This window comes from Bison bison, unplaced genomic scaffold (genome assembly GCF_000754665.1).
Source record: "Bison bison bison isolate TAMUID 2011002044 unplaced genomic scaffold, Bison_UMD1.0 scf7180017864535, whole genome shotgun sequence".
NCBI classification, from domain to species: domain Eukaryota; kingdom Metazoa; phylum Chordata; class Mammalia; order Artiodactyla; family Bovidae; genus Bison; species Bison bison.
The window spans coordinates 10,883,805-10,902,146 of record NW_011495084.1 but is presented as its reverse complement, the minus strand read 5'-3'; the positions used below and the strand labels follow the sequence as shown (position 1 = coordinate 10,902,146).

Sequence of the window (18,342 nt, the reverse complement as noted above, 5' to 3'; positions counted from 1 at the left end):
TCCCATCTATTTGCCATGAAGTGATGGGACCAGATGCCATGATCTTTGTTTTCTGAATGTTGAGTTTTAAGCCAACTTTTTCACTCTCCTCTTTCACTTTCATCAAGAGGCTGTTTAGTTCTTCTTCACTTTCTGCCATAAGGGTGGTGTCATCTGCATATCTGAGGTTATTGATATTTCTGCTGGCAGTCTTGATTCCAGCTTGTGCTTCATCCAGTCCAGCATTTCTCATGATGTACTCTTCTTATAAGTTAAACAAGCATGGTGACAATATACAGCCTTGACATACTCCTTTCCCAGTCTGGAACCAGTCAGTTGTTCCATGTCCAGTTCTAACTATTGCTTCTTAACCTGCATACAGATTTCTCAGGAGGCAGGTCAGAACATTAAGTGAATGTAATATCATTTGCTTTTTTTTATTATATATTCCTAGACTCTACCAATATTTATTAAGTTCATACTATGTATAAATACATGGTGGTATATGTTTTAGATCTTCAAAATGGATTGTAAGAAGTTCCATTTTCACCAGTGTGATTAAATGGGTACCTCCCACTAAAAACAACTACGAATGCTTGATGAACTGTAGTCATCTATGTATTTACATGAGGATGGCTCATGGAATTTAATTCTATGCAACAGATTGTATTCCATTGAAATCCGTATTCATTTTTTAAAATAAATTTTATACATTTTTAATTGGAGGATAATTGCTTTACAATGTTGTGTTGGTTTCCGCTATACAACAATGTGAATCAGCCTCCCTCCTACTTCCCTCATCCCACCCCTCTAGGTTGTGACAGAGCACCAAGCTGAACTTCCCACTGGCTGTTTTGTGCATGGTACTATGTATATGTCAATGCTACGCTTACCTATGTGCCTCCTCTTCTCCTTCCCCACCCGTACCCACCAGTCTGTTCTCTATGTCAGCATCTCTATTTTTGCCCTGAAAATAAGTTCCTCAGTAACATTTTTCTAGATTCCATTTATGTATGTTAATATATGATATTTGTTTTTCCTCTTTCTGAGTGACTTTACTCTGTACAACAGGCTCTAGGTTCATCCACCTCACTCAATTCCTTCCTTTTATGGCTGAGTAATATTCCATTGTTTATACGTACCACAGCTTCCTTATTGATTCATCTGTTGATGGACATCTAGCTTGCTTCTGTGTCCCGGCTATTGTAAATAGTGCTGCAATGAACACTGGGGTACATGTGTCTTTTTGAATTATGATTTTCTCAGTGTATGCCCAGTAGTCGGAGAAGGCAATGGGCACCCCACTCCAGTACTCTTGCCTGGAAAATCCCATGGATGGAGGAGCCTGGTAGGCTGCAGGCCATGGGGTCGCTAGAGTCGGACACGACTGAGTGACTTCCCTTTCACTTTTCACTTTCATGCATTGGAGAAGGAAATGGCAACCCACTCCAGTGTTCTTGCCTGGAGAATCCCAGGGAAGGGGGAGCCTGGTGGGCTGCCGTCTATGGGGTCACACAGAGTCGGACACGACTGAAGCAACTTAGCAGCAGCAGCAGCATGCCCAGTAGTAGAATTGCTGGGTCATATGGTAGTTTTCTTCCTAGTGTTTTAAGGAATCTTCATTCTGCTCTCCATAGTGGCTGTATCAATTTACATACCCATCAACGTTGAAGGAGAGTTCCCATTTCTCCACATCCTCTCTAGCATTTACTGTTTGTAGATTTTTTGATGATGCCCATTATGACCATCATGAGATGATACCTCATTGTAGTTTTGATTTGCATTTCTCTAATGATGGGCAATGTTGAGCATCTTTTCATGTGTTTTTTGGCCATCTTTGGAGAAATGTCTGTTTAGGTGTTCTACTCGTTTTTTGACTGGGTTGTTTTTCTGATATTGAGCTGCTATAACTGTTATTTTAGAGATTAATCTTTTGTCATTTGCTTTGTTTGCAATTATTTTCTCCTCTTCTGAGGGTTGTCTTTTCAGGATTGTTTCCTTAATTTCTCTTTCTGACTTTTTGTTGTTAATGTATAGGAATACAAGGGGTTTCTGTGTATTAATTTTGTATCCTGAGACTTTACTAACTTCATTGATTAGCTCTAGTAATTTTCTGGTGACATCTTTAAAGTGTTCTGTGTATAGTATCATGTCATTTGCAAACAGTGGGAGTTTTACTTCTTTTCCAGTCTGGGTTCCTTTTATTTATTTTTTTTTTCCCTCTGATTGCCATGGCTAGGACTTCCAAAACAATACTCAATAATAGTGGCAAGAGTGGGCATCCTTGTCTTGTTCTTGATCTTAGAAGAAATGCTTTCACTTTTTCATCATTAAGAATGTTTGCTCTGGGTTTGTCATATATGGCCTTTATTTTGTTGAGGTAGGTTCCTTCTGTGCCTACTTTCTGGAGAATTTTTATCATAAATGGGTATTGAATCTTGTTGAGAACTTTTCCTACATCTATTGAGATGATCATATGGTTTTTATATTTCAATTTGTTAATATGGTGTATCACATTGATTGATTTGTGTGTGTTAAAGAATCCTTGCATCCCTGGGATAAACCTCACTTGATCATGGTGTATGATCCTTTTAACGTGTTATTGGATTCTGTTTGCTAGTATTTTGTTGAGGATGGTTGTTCATCAGAGATATTGGCCCATAATTTTTTTTGTGTGTGGTATCTTTGGTATTGATATCAGGGTGATGATGGCTTCTTAGAATGAGTTTGGGAGTTTTCCTCCCTCTGCAGTTTTTTGGAAAAGTTTGAGAAGGATAGGTTTAGCACTTCTCTAATATTTGACAGAATTTGCCTGTGAAGACATTTGGCCCTAGGCTTCTGTTTGTTGGAAGATTTTTTTTATCACAGTTTCTATTTCAGCACTTGTGATTGGTCTGTTTATATTTTCTATTTCTTCTTGGTTGAGTCTTGGAAGGTTTTACTTTTCTAAGAATTTGACCGTTTCTTCCAGGTTGTCCATTTTATTGGCATGTAGTAGTCTCTTGTCCGGAGAAGACAATGGCACCCTACTCCAGTACTCTTGCCTGGAAAATCCCATGGACAGAGGAGCCTGGTAGACTGCAGTCCATGGGGTCGCTAGGAGTCGGACATGACTGAGCGACTTCACTTTCACTTTCCACTTTCATGCACTGAAGAAGGAAATGGCAACCCGCTCCAGTGTTCTTGCCTGGAGAATCCCAGGGACGGGGGAGCCTGGTGGGCTGCTGTCTATGGGGTCGCACAGAGTCAGACGTGACTGAAGCAACTTAGCAGCAGCAGCAGCAGCAGCAGTCTCTTGTCTTTTGTATTTTTGGTTGTCTGTTGTAACTTCTCCATTTTCATTTCTAATTTTATTAAGTCATCTTTTTTTCCTGATGAGTCTGGTTAAAGATTTATCAATTTATTTTTTATTTAATGTTTATCTTTTCAAAGGACGAACTTTTAGTTTTATTGATCTTTGCATTTGTTTTATTTGTCTCTTTCATTTATTTCTCCTCTGATCTTTGTGTTTCTGTCCTTCTACTAACTTTGGAGTTTTTGTTCTTCTTTTTCTAGTTGCTCTAGGTGTAAGGTTAGGTTGTTGATTTGATATTTTTCTTGATTTTTGAGGTAGGTTTGTATTGCTATGAACTTCCCTCTTAGCACTGTTTTTACTGCATCCCATAGGTTTTGAGTTGTTGTGTTTTCATTGTCATTTGTTTCTAGGTATTTTTTTATTTCCTCTTTGATTTCTTCACTGATTGGCTACTTAAAAACTTACTGTTTAGCCTCCATGTGTCTTTTACAGTTCTTTTTTTTCCTGTAATGAATATCTAATCTTACAGCATTGTGGTCAGAAAAAGTGCAATTTTCTTAAATCTACCAAGGCTTAATTTGTGACCCAAGATGTGATTTATTCTGGAGAATGTTCCATGTGCACTTGAGAAAAAAGTATATTCTACAGTTTTGGGATGGAATGTCCTCTGGACAGACCTAGTTAGGTCTGTCTGCTCCAATGTGTCACTTAAGACTTGTTTCCTTATTAATTTTCTTTCTGGATGATATGTCCATTGGTGTGAGTGGAGTGTTTAAGTCCCCCACTATTATTGTGTTACTATTTCCACTATTATAGTTAGCATTTGCCTTGTGTACTGAGATGCTCCTGTGTTGGGAGTATATATGTTTATAATTGTTATATTTCCTTCTTGGATTGATCCCTTGATTATTATGTAGTGTCCTTCCTTGTCTCTTGTAATGGTCTTTATTTTAAAGTCTATTTTATCTGATATGAGAATTGCTATACCCGCTTTATTTTGATTTCCGTTTGCATGGAATATCTTTTTCCAGCCCATCACTTTCAGTCTGTATGTGTTCCTAGGTCTGAAGTGGATCTCTTGTAGACAGCATATGTAGGGTTCTTATTTTTGTATCCATTCAGCCAATCTGTGTCTTTTGGTTGGATTGTTTAATCCATTTACATTTAAGGTAATTATTGACATGTATGATCCTACTGTTGTTATTGTTTAGTCACTAAGTCATGTCCAATTCATTTGGGACCCCCAGCCCACCAGGCTCCCATCCATGGGATTTCCCAGGTAGGAATACTGGAGTGGATTGCCATAGCCTCCTCCAGCAGATCACCCAACCCAGGGATCAAACCTGCATCTCATGTATTGGCAGACGAATTCTTTACCACTGAGCCACCAAGTCCATGATCCTATTACCATTCATTGTTTGGAGTTTGTTTTTGTAGATCTTTTCTTTCTCTTGTGTTTCCTGTCTAGAGAAGTTCCTTTAGCATTTGTTATAGAGCTGTTATAGAGCTGGTTTGGTGGTGCTGAATTCTTTTAAGTTTGCTTATCTGTGAAGATTTGATTTTCCATTGAATCTGAATGAGATCCTTGCTGGGAAGAGTAATCTTGGGTGTAGGGCTCTTCTTTTATCACTTTAAGTATATCCTGCCACTCCTTTCCGGCTTGCAGAGTTTCTGCTGAAAGATCAGCTGTTAACCTTATGGGGATATGTGGTTAATTTTCGTTAGTTTGATAAATATGTCTTGTCACCGTTCTTGGGTTTATCCTGTATGGGACTCTGCATTTCTTGGACTTGATTATTTCTTTTCCTCTCAGGGAAATTTTCACTTATAATCACTTCAAAAATTTTCTCAGACCCTTTTTCTTTTCTTCAACTAGGCCCCCTATAATGCAAATGTTGGTGAGTTTAATAGTGTCCCAGAGGTCTCTTGAGACTATTCTCAATTCTTTTCATTCTTTTTCCTTTAGTCTGCTCTTCAGTAGTTAGTTCTACCACTTTATCTTCCAGCTCACATACTTATCTGTTCTTCTGCCTCAGTTATTCTATTAATAATTTCTTCTAGAGTACTTTGGGCTTCCCAGGTGGCATTAGTGGGAAAGAACCTGCTTGCTAATGCAGGGACAAAAGAGATGTGAGTTCAGTCCTTGGGTTGGGAAGAGCCCCTGGAGGAGGGCATGGCAACCCACTCCAGTAGTCTTGCCTGAAAAATCTCATTGACAGAGGAGCCTGCTGGGCTATAATCCATAGGTTTGCAAAGAGTCTGACATGACTGAAGTGACTTAACATACACAGTATTTTTAATTTCAGTAATTGTGTTGTTCATTACTGTTTATTCTTTATTTCTTCTAGGTCCTTGCCAAATGTGTTAAAAGAATCTTGCATTTTTTCCTTTCCATTTTTGAGATTTTTGGGTCATGTTTACTATCATTACTCTGAATTCTTTTTCAGGTAGTTTGCTTATTTCCTCTTTGTTTTTGCAGGCCCATCGTCTGTAGGTCTTGTGGGTTTTTACCTTGTTCCTTCAACTCTGCAATATTTCTCTGTCTTTTCATTTTGTGTCATTGTGTTTGAGGTCTCCTGTCCTCAGGCTATAGGGTCATAGTTCTTGCTGCCAGTCTCTGCCCCTGGTGGGTGAGGTTGGTCCAGTGGCTTGTGTAAGCTTCATGTTAGGAGGGGCTTGTGCCCGCATTCTGGTCAGTGGAAGTGAGTTTTTTCCTGTTGGTGGGCAGGGCTGTGTAAGGTGGTATGTTTTGGGGTATCTGTGGGCAGCCTGTCTGCTGCTGCTTGGGATTGTGTTCCTGTCTTGCTTATTCCTTGGGTGAGGCACCCAGCACTGGGTGCTGCCAACAGTTGAGTGGTGCTGGGTCTTGGATTTGGATGGAGGCTTTTGTGGGAGTTCTCACTGATAATACTGCTTGAAATCAGGAGTACTTTTGTGGTCCAGCATCCTGGACTCAGCACTCCCACCCAGAGGCTAAGGCCCAACTTCTGGTTAGTGAACCAAGACCCCATAAGCCGTTTGTCATGGCAATAAAGGGGATTTAAAAAAAAAAAAAAAAATGAACTCCAGACAAATGGTAAAAGCAAAATTAGACAAGCAGAAACAAAAACAAAAGAACACACATACACACACACGAAACTAAAACAGAAAGCAAATTACAAGAGAGCAACCCGACAAACAAAAGAAAGCAAAAATGAAATCCACCAATTAAAAACAAAACTAAAATACAAAACAAAGCAGAACCAAAGCAGAGTGCCAACTGAGGAATAAAGCAAAGGAAAAAAAGACAAAAATGGTAAAAGAAAAAGAAATTCAGAAAAGCAAATTTGAAATAGAAGTATATATAAAAAAAATCTGTATATATTAAAACAACATCAAAAAAAAGATCCAAAAAGAGCCAAACAAACCCCAAAAAGAAAACAAAAAACAACACAAAATTTTAAAAAGACAGTGTAGCAGAAAGCCAAAGTAGAAGTAGAAATATATAAAAGAAGTAAAAAGTATGGTTAAAAAAAAAAATCCCCAAAGCCTGAATATAAATACTAATAATAAAAACAACAACCACAACATCAGAGAAAAAGGAAAGGAAAAAACCCTAGAAACCCAGAACCAACAGCAGGAGTCTCTCCCCTGCTTCAGCTCCCCCACCCCTAGAGGCAGGTCTGGTCCTGTGTGCTCTCCTCCCCCTTCCTTCCATCCTACCCAGTCACACACAGATCTGTACGGTCCTTTCCTGTGGCCAAGGACTCCTAGTATTCAGCCAGTGTTCTGTGAGAACTGAGGTATCTCTAGATGTACTCCTGATCCATCTATGTACAGAGATGTATTCCACATCCACCTACTTTTCCACCATCTTGGTTCTCCCACTTTTATTTTTTTGAAAGAATATATTATAATTTCTGGTTTATCACATTTTGTTTCAGTTTCTACAATTACAGATGCATTTGTTGATCCCCTGTGATCAAATGTATTCACATCAAGTATATGTGAAATATATTTTGACTTGAGTTTCCTTGTTTCACCCACGCTGATCTTATGGACTCTTGGTGTTTTTCATTCTGGTATTTCTGTAGCTTGGCTGGGCCTGATCAGCAGCATTGCTGCTGTCCTTTTATCCATTCAGCCACCTGCCTTTCCAGAGTGGTAGGTGACAGAGCTGCAGGCTGAGCCCAGTTCTCCTTACCCTTAATCTAGTGATACTCGCGTGATATCACACTGCCTCGGCTCTGGGGACTCAAGCCATTTTCTCTGTGATTTACTCTTAGCCCGTAGCCCACTTAAGAGTGCTTAGACTTTCTTTAAGATGTCAACAAGTTCTCTCAGTAGCTTTGCTCTGGCAATCCAGCCAGAAAGCAGTAAAACTAGCTGGGTTGCTTTGTATGGCTAGGTCAGGATGACCCAGGCCATGCAGAACCATTCTATACCCATATTTTTCACATAGACACTTAAAAATCTATTAAAAACTGGTGTTTCATCTTGGAGTTACAGCTCATTTACTTGGTGCAGAATCTTGAACATTGGGACTGAATGATTATGTTTGTTGCCTTGAGAAAGTCAACCTTTGTGTATAGTTTAAATTTTCTGTAAATACTTGTTGCTCTTGTTTAGTCTCAAAGTCATGTCCGACTTTTTTGTGACCCTGTGGTCTGTAGCCCGCCAGGCTCTTCTGTCCATGGGATTTCCCAGGCAAGAATACTGGAGTGGGTTGCCATTTCCTTCTCCAGGGAGTCTTCCCAACCCAGGGATCAAACCCATGTCTCTCGCTTGGCAGGTGGATGCTTTACCACTAAGCCACCTGGGAAGCCTGTACGTACTTATACATATTTACTAAATGGACTGAAATAAAGTTTCAGTAGCGATTGTCATCCATCATTTATTTACCAAGAAAATTTTTGAAAATGGCACTTCTGAGAAAGTGAATGTCTGGATACATAATTCAGTTTCTAATACTAGCAGATCAGAGACCAATTCATAGAGTCATTATCCATTTCTTTCCCTTTTCTTAGTTATGGAAGATGATTGGGGGAACTAATGTTCTGTTTCCCTAAGTGTTACAAGTAATTATGATTTAACACTCTTAAGTATGGCTTGTATATAGGACAGCGATGAGAGCCATTTCCTGAGAGAGTATATAGATTGTACAAAAAGATATTCTTACAACTCCAATTTGTTTTTATTTTTTATATTTAACAAAAGGCTTCATTCTTACTAGATGCCCAGTGAGTATTGAACATTTACTAAATATCAGTTACTACCTGAGCACTTTGTATTTATTACCTGCTTAAACTAAGTATACAGTATGGCTTACATTTGTCAAAATTCAGATTTTGTGACATACAATGCCAGAGACTTTGTGATATAGGATTCTGCATAAGAACAACCAACTGTTCATTTTTTTCCCGTAAAATCTCTTAAAGTAAAGCAAGGGTATAAAGTTCTCTGGACAGAGAACATCTTTAACATTATGAATAAATAATTGTTAAATATCAAATTATTTTTTAAAGACTTCAAACTAATGTCTATGAATCTCTCATAGCTAAAAGGCTGTTAATTTTTAAATGTCACTTAGAATAGTGTGAGTCAGAATAGAAGTTGTACTGTGTATTATTCAAGATAAGCAAATTTTACTTTGAAATACTAACTTTGATGGATTAAACTTTTTTTTTCAAAGCTTTAGGCAAAGTAATATGTTACTTTGGAAATAACTGAAAACAAGTAACCCCCTTTTTTTGAGGTCAAAATTCCTAATTAAAAGAATGAAAATATATTATTAGAAAATGTGAAATAAATAGCATCTAAATGATCTAATTTCCCCAGCTTCCTCTTTTTTTAGTAACAGAAGGGTTTCATTTCTGAGTTTGAAGCAACACCGTATTCCTGTGATCTGTATTTTATTATGTTTTCTATTAGGCTGATTTGAATCACATAATCTCAATCTTCTGAGTGAAATTATTTGCAATTTACAAAAGTCATCCATTTGCCAGTCTTTTTAAAGGCACCACTTGTTTGAAGGTGTGGAATCTTACAGAGTCTTAGACCTTGGGTACCAGCTGACTACACATAAAAATTACTAATTCTTACACAGATAGAGAGGGTGATGGCCAGATTGCTTTTAGAATAACTGAGAGATGAAGGTCACATGAAAGAAGGCAGAAAGCATAAAATCTTCTTCACTGTGTCAGACCCCTCCTCTGTCCTTTCTGCTCATCTAACTGCAGAGCCTTTGTTAATGCTCCTGGCCTGGGCACACTGTCTTAATTAAAACATAAGAACAACTTTCTTTTCTTGGTGGGAAAGAAGCTCATTTTTAATACAAGGTATTTTAACCCTGTCCACATTGTGCAATGGCACGTCACTAATTCACGCCGACTTCGTCTTTTTCAGACTGTCACGAGCTGGGCTACATAGTCCAAACCCCCAGACGAAACCAAACTTTCCTCCTTGAAGGAGGAACTTAGTGTGTGCCTGACACTTTTCTTCCCCACATTTTTGCACATTTTGATGGGAAGACATAGAGCCATTCTAAAGGATGATGGTAGATCTTGGAGACAGAAAGGCTTCAAAATAGCTATTCTTGGAGAGTTGCAGGATATTATAAGAAGGGTTGGTAGTGGTGGTGTTCAGTCTCTAAGTTGCATCCAACTCTTTGCAGCCCTATGGACTGAAGCACCCCAGGCTCTTCTGTCGTCTACTGTCTCCCAGCTGCTGCTGCTGGGCTGTCACTTCAGTCGTGTCTGACTCTGTGTGACCCCATAGATGGCAGCCCACCAGGCTCCCCTGTCCCTGGGATTCTCCAGGCAAGAACACTGGAGTGGGTTGCCATTTCCTTCTCCAATGCATGAAAGTGAAAAGTGAAAGGGAAGTCGCTCAGTCATGTCTGACTCTTTGTGACCCCATGGGCTGCAGCCCACCAGGCTCCTCCGTCCATGGGATTCCCCAGACAAGAGTACTGGAGTGGGGTGCCATCGCCCTCTCCCATTAAGTCTTCCTAAAAACTATAAAGTAAGCACCATTTCTATTCCATGCGAAATTGAGGTCCATGAAAGTTAAATCTTAGAGCTAGCAAGCAGCAACATGAGAACTGCAACCAGTCACTCTGGTTCCATTCTGTACCTTTAACTATTTTCATGCAGTGCTTCAGTAGAATCAAAATTTGATTTCATCCTGTTAACAAATACTGGACATCATAGTAGCTTTAGATTATGCAACAATGGACAGGATGGACATGCTTCTTGCTCTTCAGAATTTTTTAGCTCATGAACGCCTCACTGTCCAGAACCTCGGCATGGGATGGAATCTGTGAGGGCACCTGTATTAATCCTCCATCATGCATGAATTCCTTGCACGATGATGGAAAACTCAGCCTCTCATGAGGCAGCTGATTCCTATTTCAAGGCAACTGTAGTTATTGAAGCGTTATTTCCTTTAATAAAAATGGAGAGCTAGAAGGTGCTGTTAATATTCACAGAGATTAGCTTGCAAAGAACTTAACTGTAAGTGTCACTGTCTCAGCATATTTTCTTTGTGGAAAAGACTATAAACTTTTACTTAGTGAGACTTTCCTGCTTCACTTAATCAATGTGGCAGCAACTTGTAGCACGATACAGTAAAATATTGTTATAGCAAGAATTTCCCAGCTCGTAGAAACTCAAGGATTTCTGTATGAGAGACACTGATCGTTTCCATATGATTTCATCTTTTGGAGCAGTTCTTGTTTCAGATGGCAAAAGCAGATTGAATTTTTCATTGGTAAACAATTTCACATCTACACTAGGTGGCAGTAGATAAAAGAAAATAAGGCGTCTGCAAGCACTTTCTGGACAGCTAAGCTCACCACTGAAAGGAAAGCAAGTCACCTCAGGTTTCTTATCTTTGCTTCAACTCTGGACCCAGAGCTGATGGGAAGGAGGCTGTGTGTTCTGCTCTGTGGAATGGCCAGAAAAAACTGAGGCGGCCAAACAGATTGTCTTGTACAGTTCTGATTCCTTCTTTATTGCAGTATGGGGATTATTGGGTGTGTACCCCTCTGCCTGTAACACAAGTGGCTGGATAAATGTAAATACTTCATAATGTTTCCAAAGCTACAGCTGTACCGAGCAAACACGATACTGCTTTTGAAATCATTCCACTCCTCTTAACCACGGGTTCAGCCCCTATCACCACAGCCCCTGACTGCTGCAGTGTTCTCCTCACTGTTACATCCCTACTTTATTCTGGATACTCTACGTTTCCCGCCAGCATAATCTTTCTAACACACATTTTAGCCTCCAGTTTTTCTGTGCCTCCCCAAATGCCTTCACCCGTCACAGTTTGACCCTTGCCACCCTCTCTCGTGGCCACCTTGTGCAAGTTTGTGTCAGCATTCTGCTTCTGTGCTCGGGGAGGCCCATAACCTCATCTCCGTCTCTCTCTGCTTTTGTTTTCGTAACTTTTCTAAAGAAGTCATCTTAAGCTCTCTTTTCCCCATGGGAAGCCTTTCTCAGTCAACAGCCCCTTCCTGAGGTTCGCCAGTACTCTCATTGTTGGTAGCATTTGTTTGATACCAAGTTCTGCTATCTTGGTTGCCCTTTGTTTATTTCTTTGTATTCATAATGTTTAGTGTAAATAATTAGTGACCTTGTGATTTCTTTCCTGTTTTGTTTTGTTTTTTCCAAATTCTGAAATAATCTTCCTCTGAAGTAGTCACCACTCTATTATTCTCTTGCTTTTCTTTTAAATTTTACTATATATGTTTGAATCAATAATTAGATATTATTTAATTTTGGACAGTTCTAAACTTTATATAATGGAATCATACTATGTATATTTTTATACAACCTGCTTTTTTATTTAACATTAAAATCCTGAGATTTGTATGTATGGATTCTGAATTCATGCTTTCATATGTTGTTACGCATAGTTGTATTTCATTCATTTTCACCGCTGTATAGGATTCCAATGAATTTAAGACAGAAATTCCCATGATTATGTATCTGTTCTACTGTAGATAAACATTTGGGGATTTCTGATTGTGGTTTGTTTCTTGAGTTTATTTATTTTATTGACAGTTGATTTACAATGTAGTGTTAGTTTCTCCAAGATTGTGGTTTTTGTTTTTGCCATTACAAAAAATGCTCTATAAACAGGGTCAGCACACCACTGAGCTTTCTAGCTTTTGTAACCTGATAGGTAGTAAGTGGGATTTTGCTTTACTCTTCCCTTTTCTAATTACTACTACTGTTTCTGAAAATCTCTTCATAGTCTAGATAACTGTTAGGTTTCCTGTGATGTTTTCTTAGGACTTCTTTTCACATTGATTTGTAGGTTTTTCCCTATATATTTTAGATATTTGTCCTTTTCCAGTTTCAAACATAATATCTCCTCCTGTTCCATTATCTGATTGTTAACTTTATGGTATCCATTGTGAAACAGAAATCCTTAATATTGGTGTAAATAAGATGGACCCATTTTTACCTTTTTCGGCCTTATGGCTTTACTTTTACAGCTTTAGTTTAAGATATTCTTCTCTACCCCATGTCAGAAAGACATTTTTACACATTTACTCCTATTAACTTTATAGTTTTAACATACCATTTAGGTTTATAATTTATCTGCTGCCCATCTTTTATGACATGTTAGGGATCTATTTAGTGAGCCTGTGTCTCAGGTACAAGTCATCCTCCCTCTACTGATTTGTGGCACCATTTTTATTTTGTATTTGTTTTTCATTTTACAGGACTTTGCTTCTGAGCTCTTTATGGTATAACTTGCAATAAACTTCTCTAATATCTTCACATGATTTTATTTTTCCATAAAGGTCTTATGCATCTTGGTTTTTCTCTGATGTATTTTTAAATTTTTATAATATTGTAAATTATGATTTTTAAAAATTTACATTTTCTGTGTACTAAAGTGCAGACATGTAATTGATTTTGTGTATCAATTTTGGATCTAGTAAACTCTCTTGTTAGTTTTAATGATTTAGTGGTAGATTCTTTTGTGATTTCTTTATAGATAATTATATATGAATAACAATTTTTATTTCTTCTGTTCCAATTCTTACATCTTAATGCTTTTATTTCCTTTTCTTGTCTTACTGAACTGGCTAGGATTTTTTTCTGCATCTTTTAAGGTGGGTCATTTATTTTATTTTTAATAGCCCTTTCTAGGTGAATCCCATTGATTTTCAAATGTAAAAGCAACTTTTTATTCCTGGGATAAATTCAACTTGGCCACAGTGATCTTTTCTTATATACTGATAGATTTGATAGGCTAATATTTAAAAATTTTGTATCCATGCTAATATACAAATATATTTAATTTTAGAATATATTAGGAAATACCCTCTAGATTGTTACAAATGGCATCCAATTTCTTATGGTATAAAAATCTAATATTAGCCTTTTTAATGTATATATGCAGATTAATCCAAAGCTTGATGTAATCGATTTGCAGACCTCTACTCCCCCTGTTGTGGACATCCTTTCTTTTGATTCTACCACAGTAAGTTTCCTTTGGCATTTAAGTGGTATTTAATTGTTTGGCATAATCCATTTTCCTTAAAAAGTGTGTGGGAGAAAAGATTATAAAATTGACTTAAGTAGCCTAACAGTTTAGAAAAAACCTTGTATGAAAAGTCAACTTACAATGTGTCTAAATTGCCACCAGGGGGAGCAGTACCAGATTCCAGAAAAGTAGTTTGAGGACCTTGAGGGCAGGAGAATCCATGCTGTCTCACCTCCTCTTAAGGTAGTCCACGTGACATTTCACGTGCTGTTGGAGAACAGATTTCCTTTTTTCCTAATTGCCTTTCGGAGATGCTAAACTTACTTCTGTTTTCCTTAGAGCTGTAAGAAAGGTAGTCATTTTCCTTTGTTCGTCTCTCTTGATGGATAATCCAGAAATTAAGGTGTATTTGCATACGTACAATTTATCAGTGTATCCGAAGTCTTAAAAAATCGAGAGTTTTAGCCTTTCACTTTGAGTGTGCTTAATCTTTGCAAGGCAGATCATTTCTGCTATCAATTCTGTTAGAGCAAAACTAGTCCTAAAAACAAATGGGAGGAATGGCATAGTCTTTGGCAACACTACTGAAATAGTGTCAGTATAGTTAAATATTGGGGGTAAATTATTCATATGTGGCCAAAAAAAAGAAAACAAGCAAGACAAACCCTTGACATTACAATATTATAAACTTTCCAGTAGGTCTCAAGAATTGTATTTATTGTCGAGGAATTCTGCAGAGAACTAGTCTATCCTGAGTCTATCCTGTGTCAGAAAGAAGTCTGCTTATTAAAGGGTCTGTTAGGGTGAATTCCATGCACAAAAGACTCCCAGATTAGCCATAAGAAGTTCCAGAGACAGGAAATCAGCTGGAGGGTCAGCCTAGGGGCTGGTTGTCAAAGAGAATCCCAAGAATTATTGGTAATTTTCCAGGTGGTGCTAGTGGTAAAGAGCCCACCTGCCGGTACAGGACACATAAGAGATGTGGGTTCAGTCCCTGGGTCGGGAAGATCCCCTGGAGGAGGAAATGGCAGCCCACTCCAGTACTCTTGCCTGGAAAATTCCTTGGGACAGAGGAGCTTGATGGGCCCTATAGGGTCTATAGGGTCACAAAGAGTGGGACGCGACTGAAGTGACTTAGCACGCATGCACTAGGACCTCAAGCAGGTCTGTGGTCTTATCTCTTACAATGTTCATGTTTACAAAATAAACCTGTGAGCATTCCTGCATTAATAAGTTATTTATGAGATTAAAAATTAACTAGACATCAAATTCTTGCCACAGTGCTTAGCTTATAGTAGGTGCTCAATACATTAATGTTCAATGAATTACTCAAAAGGCCCGCTGTTGAAATTTATAAATTCTGATGAGTTGAGTTTTTGCCCCAGTAGTGAGAGGAGCAAAAGATAAGTGGCTTTTGAGATGTGCTGCCTTCCTGTGAGGTAGTTGGTAGACTAAAATTGGATATTTCTGTCCTAGAAGATACAAGAGATCATCAAAAGTCTTTGGTTGAACTTTGAGACTCACTCTCCTTGCCAGTACCCTTCAAACTTTGCAAAGCCTCATGACCTGAGGAATCCTGGTGTTCTCGATAGTATGCTATGGAGATGCGCATAAATTCCAGCTAGCAAGAGACATCAGGCTGTCTGTCCCTGGATGGTGTTGCAGAAGCATCAGAGTCAAGTGTCTACATTATGGGACCTTAACTCAGGAATGCCAGGGCTTCCTGGTGGCTCAGATGGGTAAAGAATCTGCCTGCGTTGCAGACCTCGGTTTGATCCCTGGATCAGGAAGATGCCCTGAAAAAGAGAATGGCTACCCACTCCAGTATTCTTGCCTGGAGAATCCCATGGACAGAGGAGCCTGGTGGGCTACAGTCCATGGGATCACAGAGTCAGACACGGCTGAGCAACTGACTCAGGAATACAGAGTAGGTAGGACCTCAAGACGACAGTTCTTTTTTTTTTCCAAATTGAAGTGTAGTTGATTTACGATGTTATGTTAATTTCTGCTGTACAGCAAAGTGATTCTGTTATATACATATATACATTTTAAAAATATTCTTTTCCATCATGGTTTATCACAGGGAATACAGTTTCTGTGTTACACAGAAACCTGTGTTTTTATCTTGTTATTTTATCCACCCTACACACAATAGTTTGCATCTGCTAACCCCAAACTCCCAATCCATCTCCCTGCCTTGGCCATCACAAGTCTGTTCTCTATACTGCTAAGTCACTTCAGTTGTGTCTGATTCTGTGCGACCTCATAGACGGCAGCCCACCAGGCTCCCCCGTCCCTGGAATTCTCCAGGCAAGAACACTGGAGTGGGTTGCCATTTCCTTCTCCAATGCATGAGAGTGAAAAGTGAAAGTGAAGTCGCTCAGTCGAATCCGACTCTTTGCGATCCCATGAACTCAATACAATCCCATGGACTGTAGCCCACCAGGCTCTTCTGTCCATGTAATTCTCTAGGCAAGAATACTGGAGTGGGTTGCCATTCCCTTCTCCAGGGGATCTTCCCAATACAGGGATTGAACCTGAGTCTTCTGCATTGCAAGCAGATTCTTTACCAATCTGAGTTACCAGGGAAGCCCACTAATTTCGTGGTAAGTATTTCTTAATCTGTCATCTCCTCTACATATTGGCTGCTTTTCTTTTGCTTCTGCACAACAAGTCAAGCATAATTGTAAAGGATATTTGTTTCTATTCTGGCATAAAGCACTAGTGTGGTGTGAACTTTGCATGTGATTATAATTTAAAAACCCAGAGAAATGTTGGAAGCCAAAAAAAAAAAAAGCCGTATTTAAAGGTGGTTTTTGTTATTGTGGTTACTATTTATTTTAGAGATTTGTTTGGTTTTTGCAGACTGGAAGAACATTTCTTTAGAAATTCATTTTCATCAAGATGAGATATAAAAAGATTACTCTTTAAAACCTAATTTGTGAAATTTATTAATAGGATAAAGGCAGACTGTTTATGATATAAGAAATAATTGGCTTCTGTTCCTGTTTCGACTTGATTTAATATTACATTCAGGCAGATTTCTAGATCTTAGTGTATTGATATCTGTGCTCTGATGCCTTCTTACAACAGAGAAGAAATTATGGGATACAGTGTAACAGCTGGTATCTTTGTGGCTTGCACTTGTGTCTCTAATGCCAGGCAGGAAATTTGATACAATAGTTCAGGATCAAAATAAGCTGTTCCCAATCTGCATTTTTAAAGCTTCGTTGATAAAAAAAAATGTTTCTGTAAAGGCTGTCACATAGACATAGTTTAAAAATGATCTCAAACTTCTGAATCTTATTCCAATTACATTGTCACTTGTTAAATTCTGATCTTCTGAAGATTATTTAGTTCAAGATTCTCACTGAGTATTTTAATGTTTTCATTTATTCTTTAGAAATAGACCAAGATTTTGTCATCAAAATTATACAGAGCCATTCAACATTAGGTTGACATGTGGTGTGGCTACATCCTCAGCCCCTCCCCTCACTAGGCAAGCAAGACAGGAATTTCTCTGTTGTTGTTCAGTCACTCAGTTCTGTCCAACTCTGTGACCCCTTGGACTGCAGCACACCAGGCTTCCCTGTCCTTCACCGTCTCCTGGAGTTTGCTCAAACTTACGTCCACTGAGTTGGTGATGCCAGCCATCCCTCTCATCCTGTCACCCTCTTCTCCTCTTGCCTTCAGTCTTTCCCAGCATCAGAGTCTTTTCCAATGAGTCAGCTCTTCGCATCAGGTGCCCGAAGTATTGGAGCTTCAGCATCAGTCAGTCCTTGCATGAATATTCAGAGTTGATTTCCTTTAAGATTGACTGGTTTGATCTCCTTGCTGTCCAAGAGACTCTCGAGAGTCTTTTCTAGCACCACAATTTGAAAGCATCAGTTCTTTGGTGCTCAGCCTTCTTTGGAGAAGGCAATGACACCCCACTCCAGTACTCTTGCCTGGAAAATCCCATGTACGGAGGAGCCTAGTAGGCTGCAGTCCATGGGATCGCTAGGAGTCGGATACGATTGAGCGACTTCACTTTCACTTTTCACTTTCATGCATTGGAGAAGGAAATGGCAACCCACTCCAGTGTTCTTGCCTGGAGAATCCCAGGGACAGGGGAGCCTGGTGGGCTGCTGTCTGTGGGGTCACACAGAGTTGGACACGAGTGAAATGATTTAGCAGTAGCAGCAGCCTTCTTTATGGTCTAGACATCACATCCGTACACGACTACTGGAAAAACCATAGCTTTGACTATATGGACCTTTGTGCCAAAGTGATGTCTCGCTTTAAAAAAAAAAAAGAAAGAAAACTACATATTTATTTTACTTATTTGGCTGTGCAATGCAACATACGGATTCTAGTTCCCTAACCAGGGATTGAACTCACACCCCCTGCATTGGAAGCTCAGAGTCCCAGCCACTGACCTGCCAGGGAAGCGTGATGTCTCTGGTTTTTAACATGCTGTTTAGGTTTGTCATAGCTTTTCTTTCAAGGAGCAATTGTCTATATAAAGTGGCATTTCTTAAAAATACTGACTAAGCAAAATTTACTTAAAATACTAAGATTACTAAAATTGTTATTTTTAGATA

General features: G+C 38.9%; 1 protein-coding gene across 4 annotated transcripts in view; it reads left to right on the top strand.

Annotated features, from left to right (window-relative positions):
• Nucleotides 1-18,342, top strand: part of POC1B (POC1 centriolar protein B) — a 105,424-nt gene that overhangs the window by 54,958 nt on the left and 32,124 nt on the right. For 2 of the 4 annotated variants that reach the window (XM_010832058.1, XM_010832057.1), the window contains exon 10: nt 13,676-13,756. The exons of 1 other annotated variant lie outside the window; for it this stretch is intronic. In XM_010832058.1, the coding sequence (XP_010830360.1) occupies nt 13,676-13,756 (81 nt within the window). Of the gene's footprint in view, nt 1-13,675; nt 13,757-15,235; nt 15,528-18,342 lie in introns of those variants that run through there. One more of the 4 variants, XM_010832060.1, reaches the window with a different exon arrangement.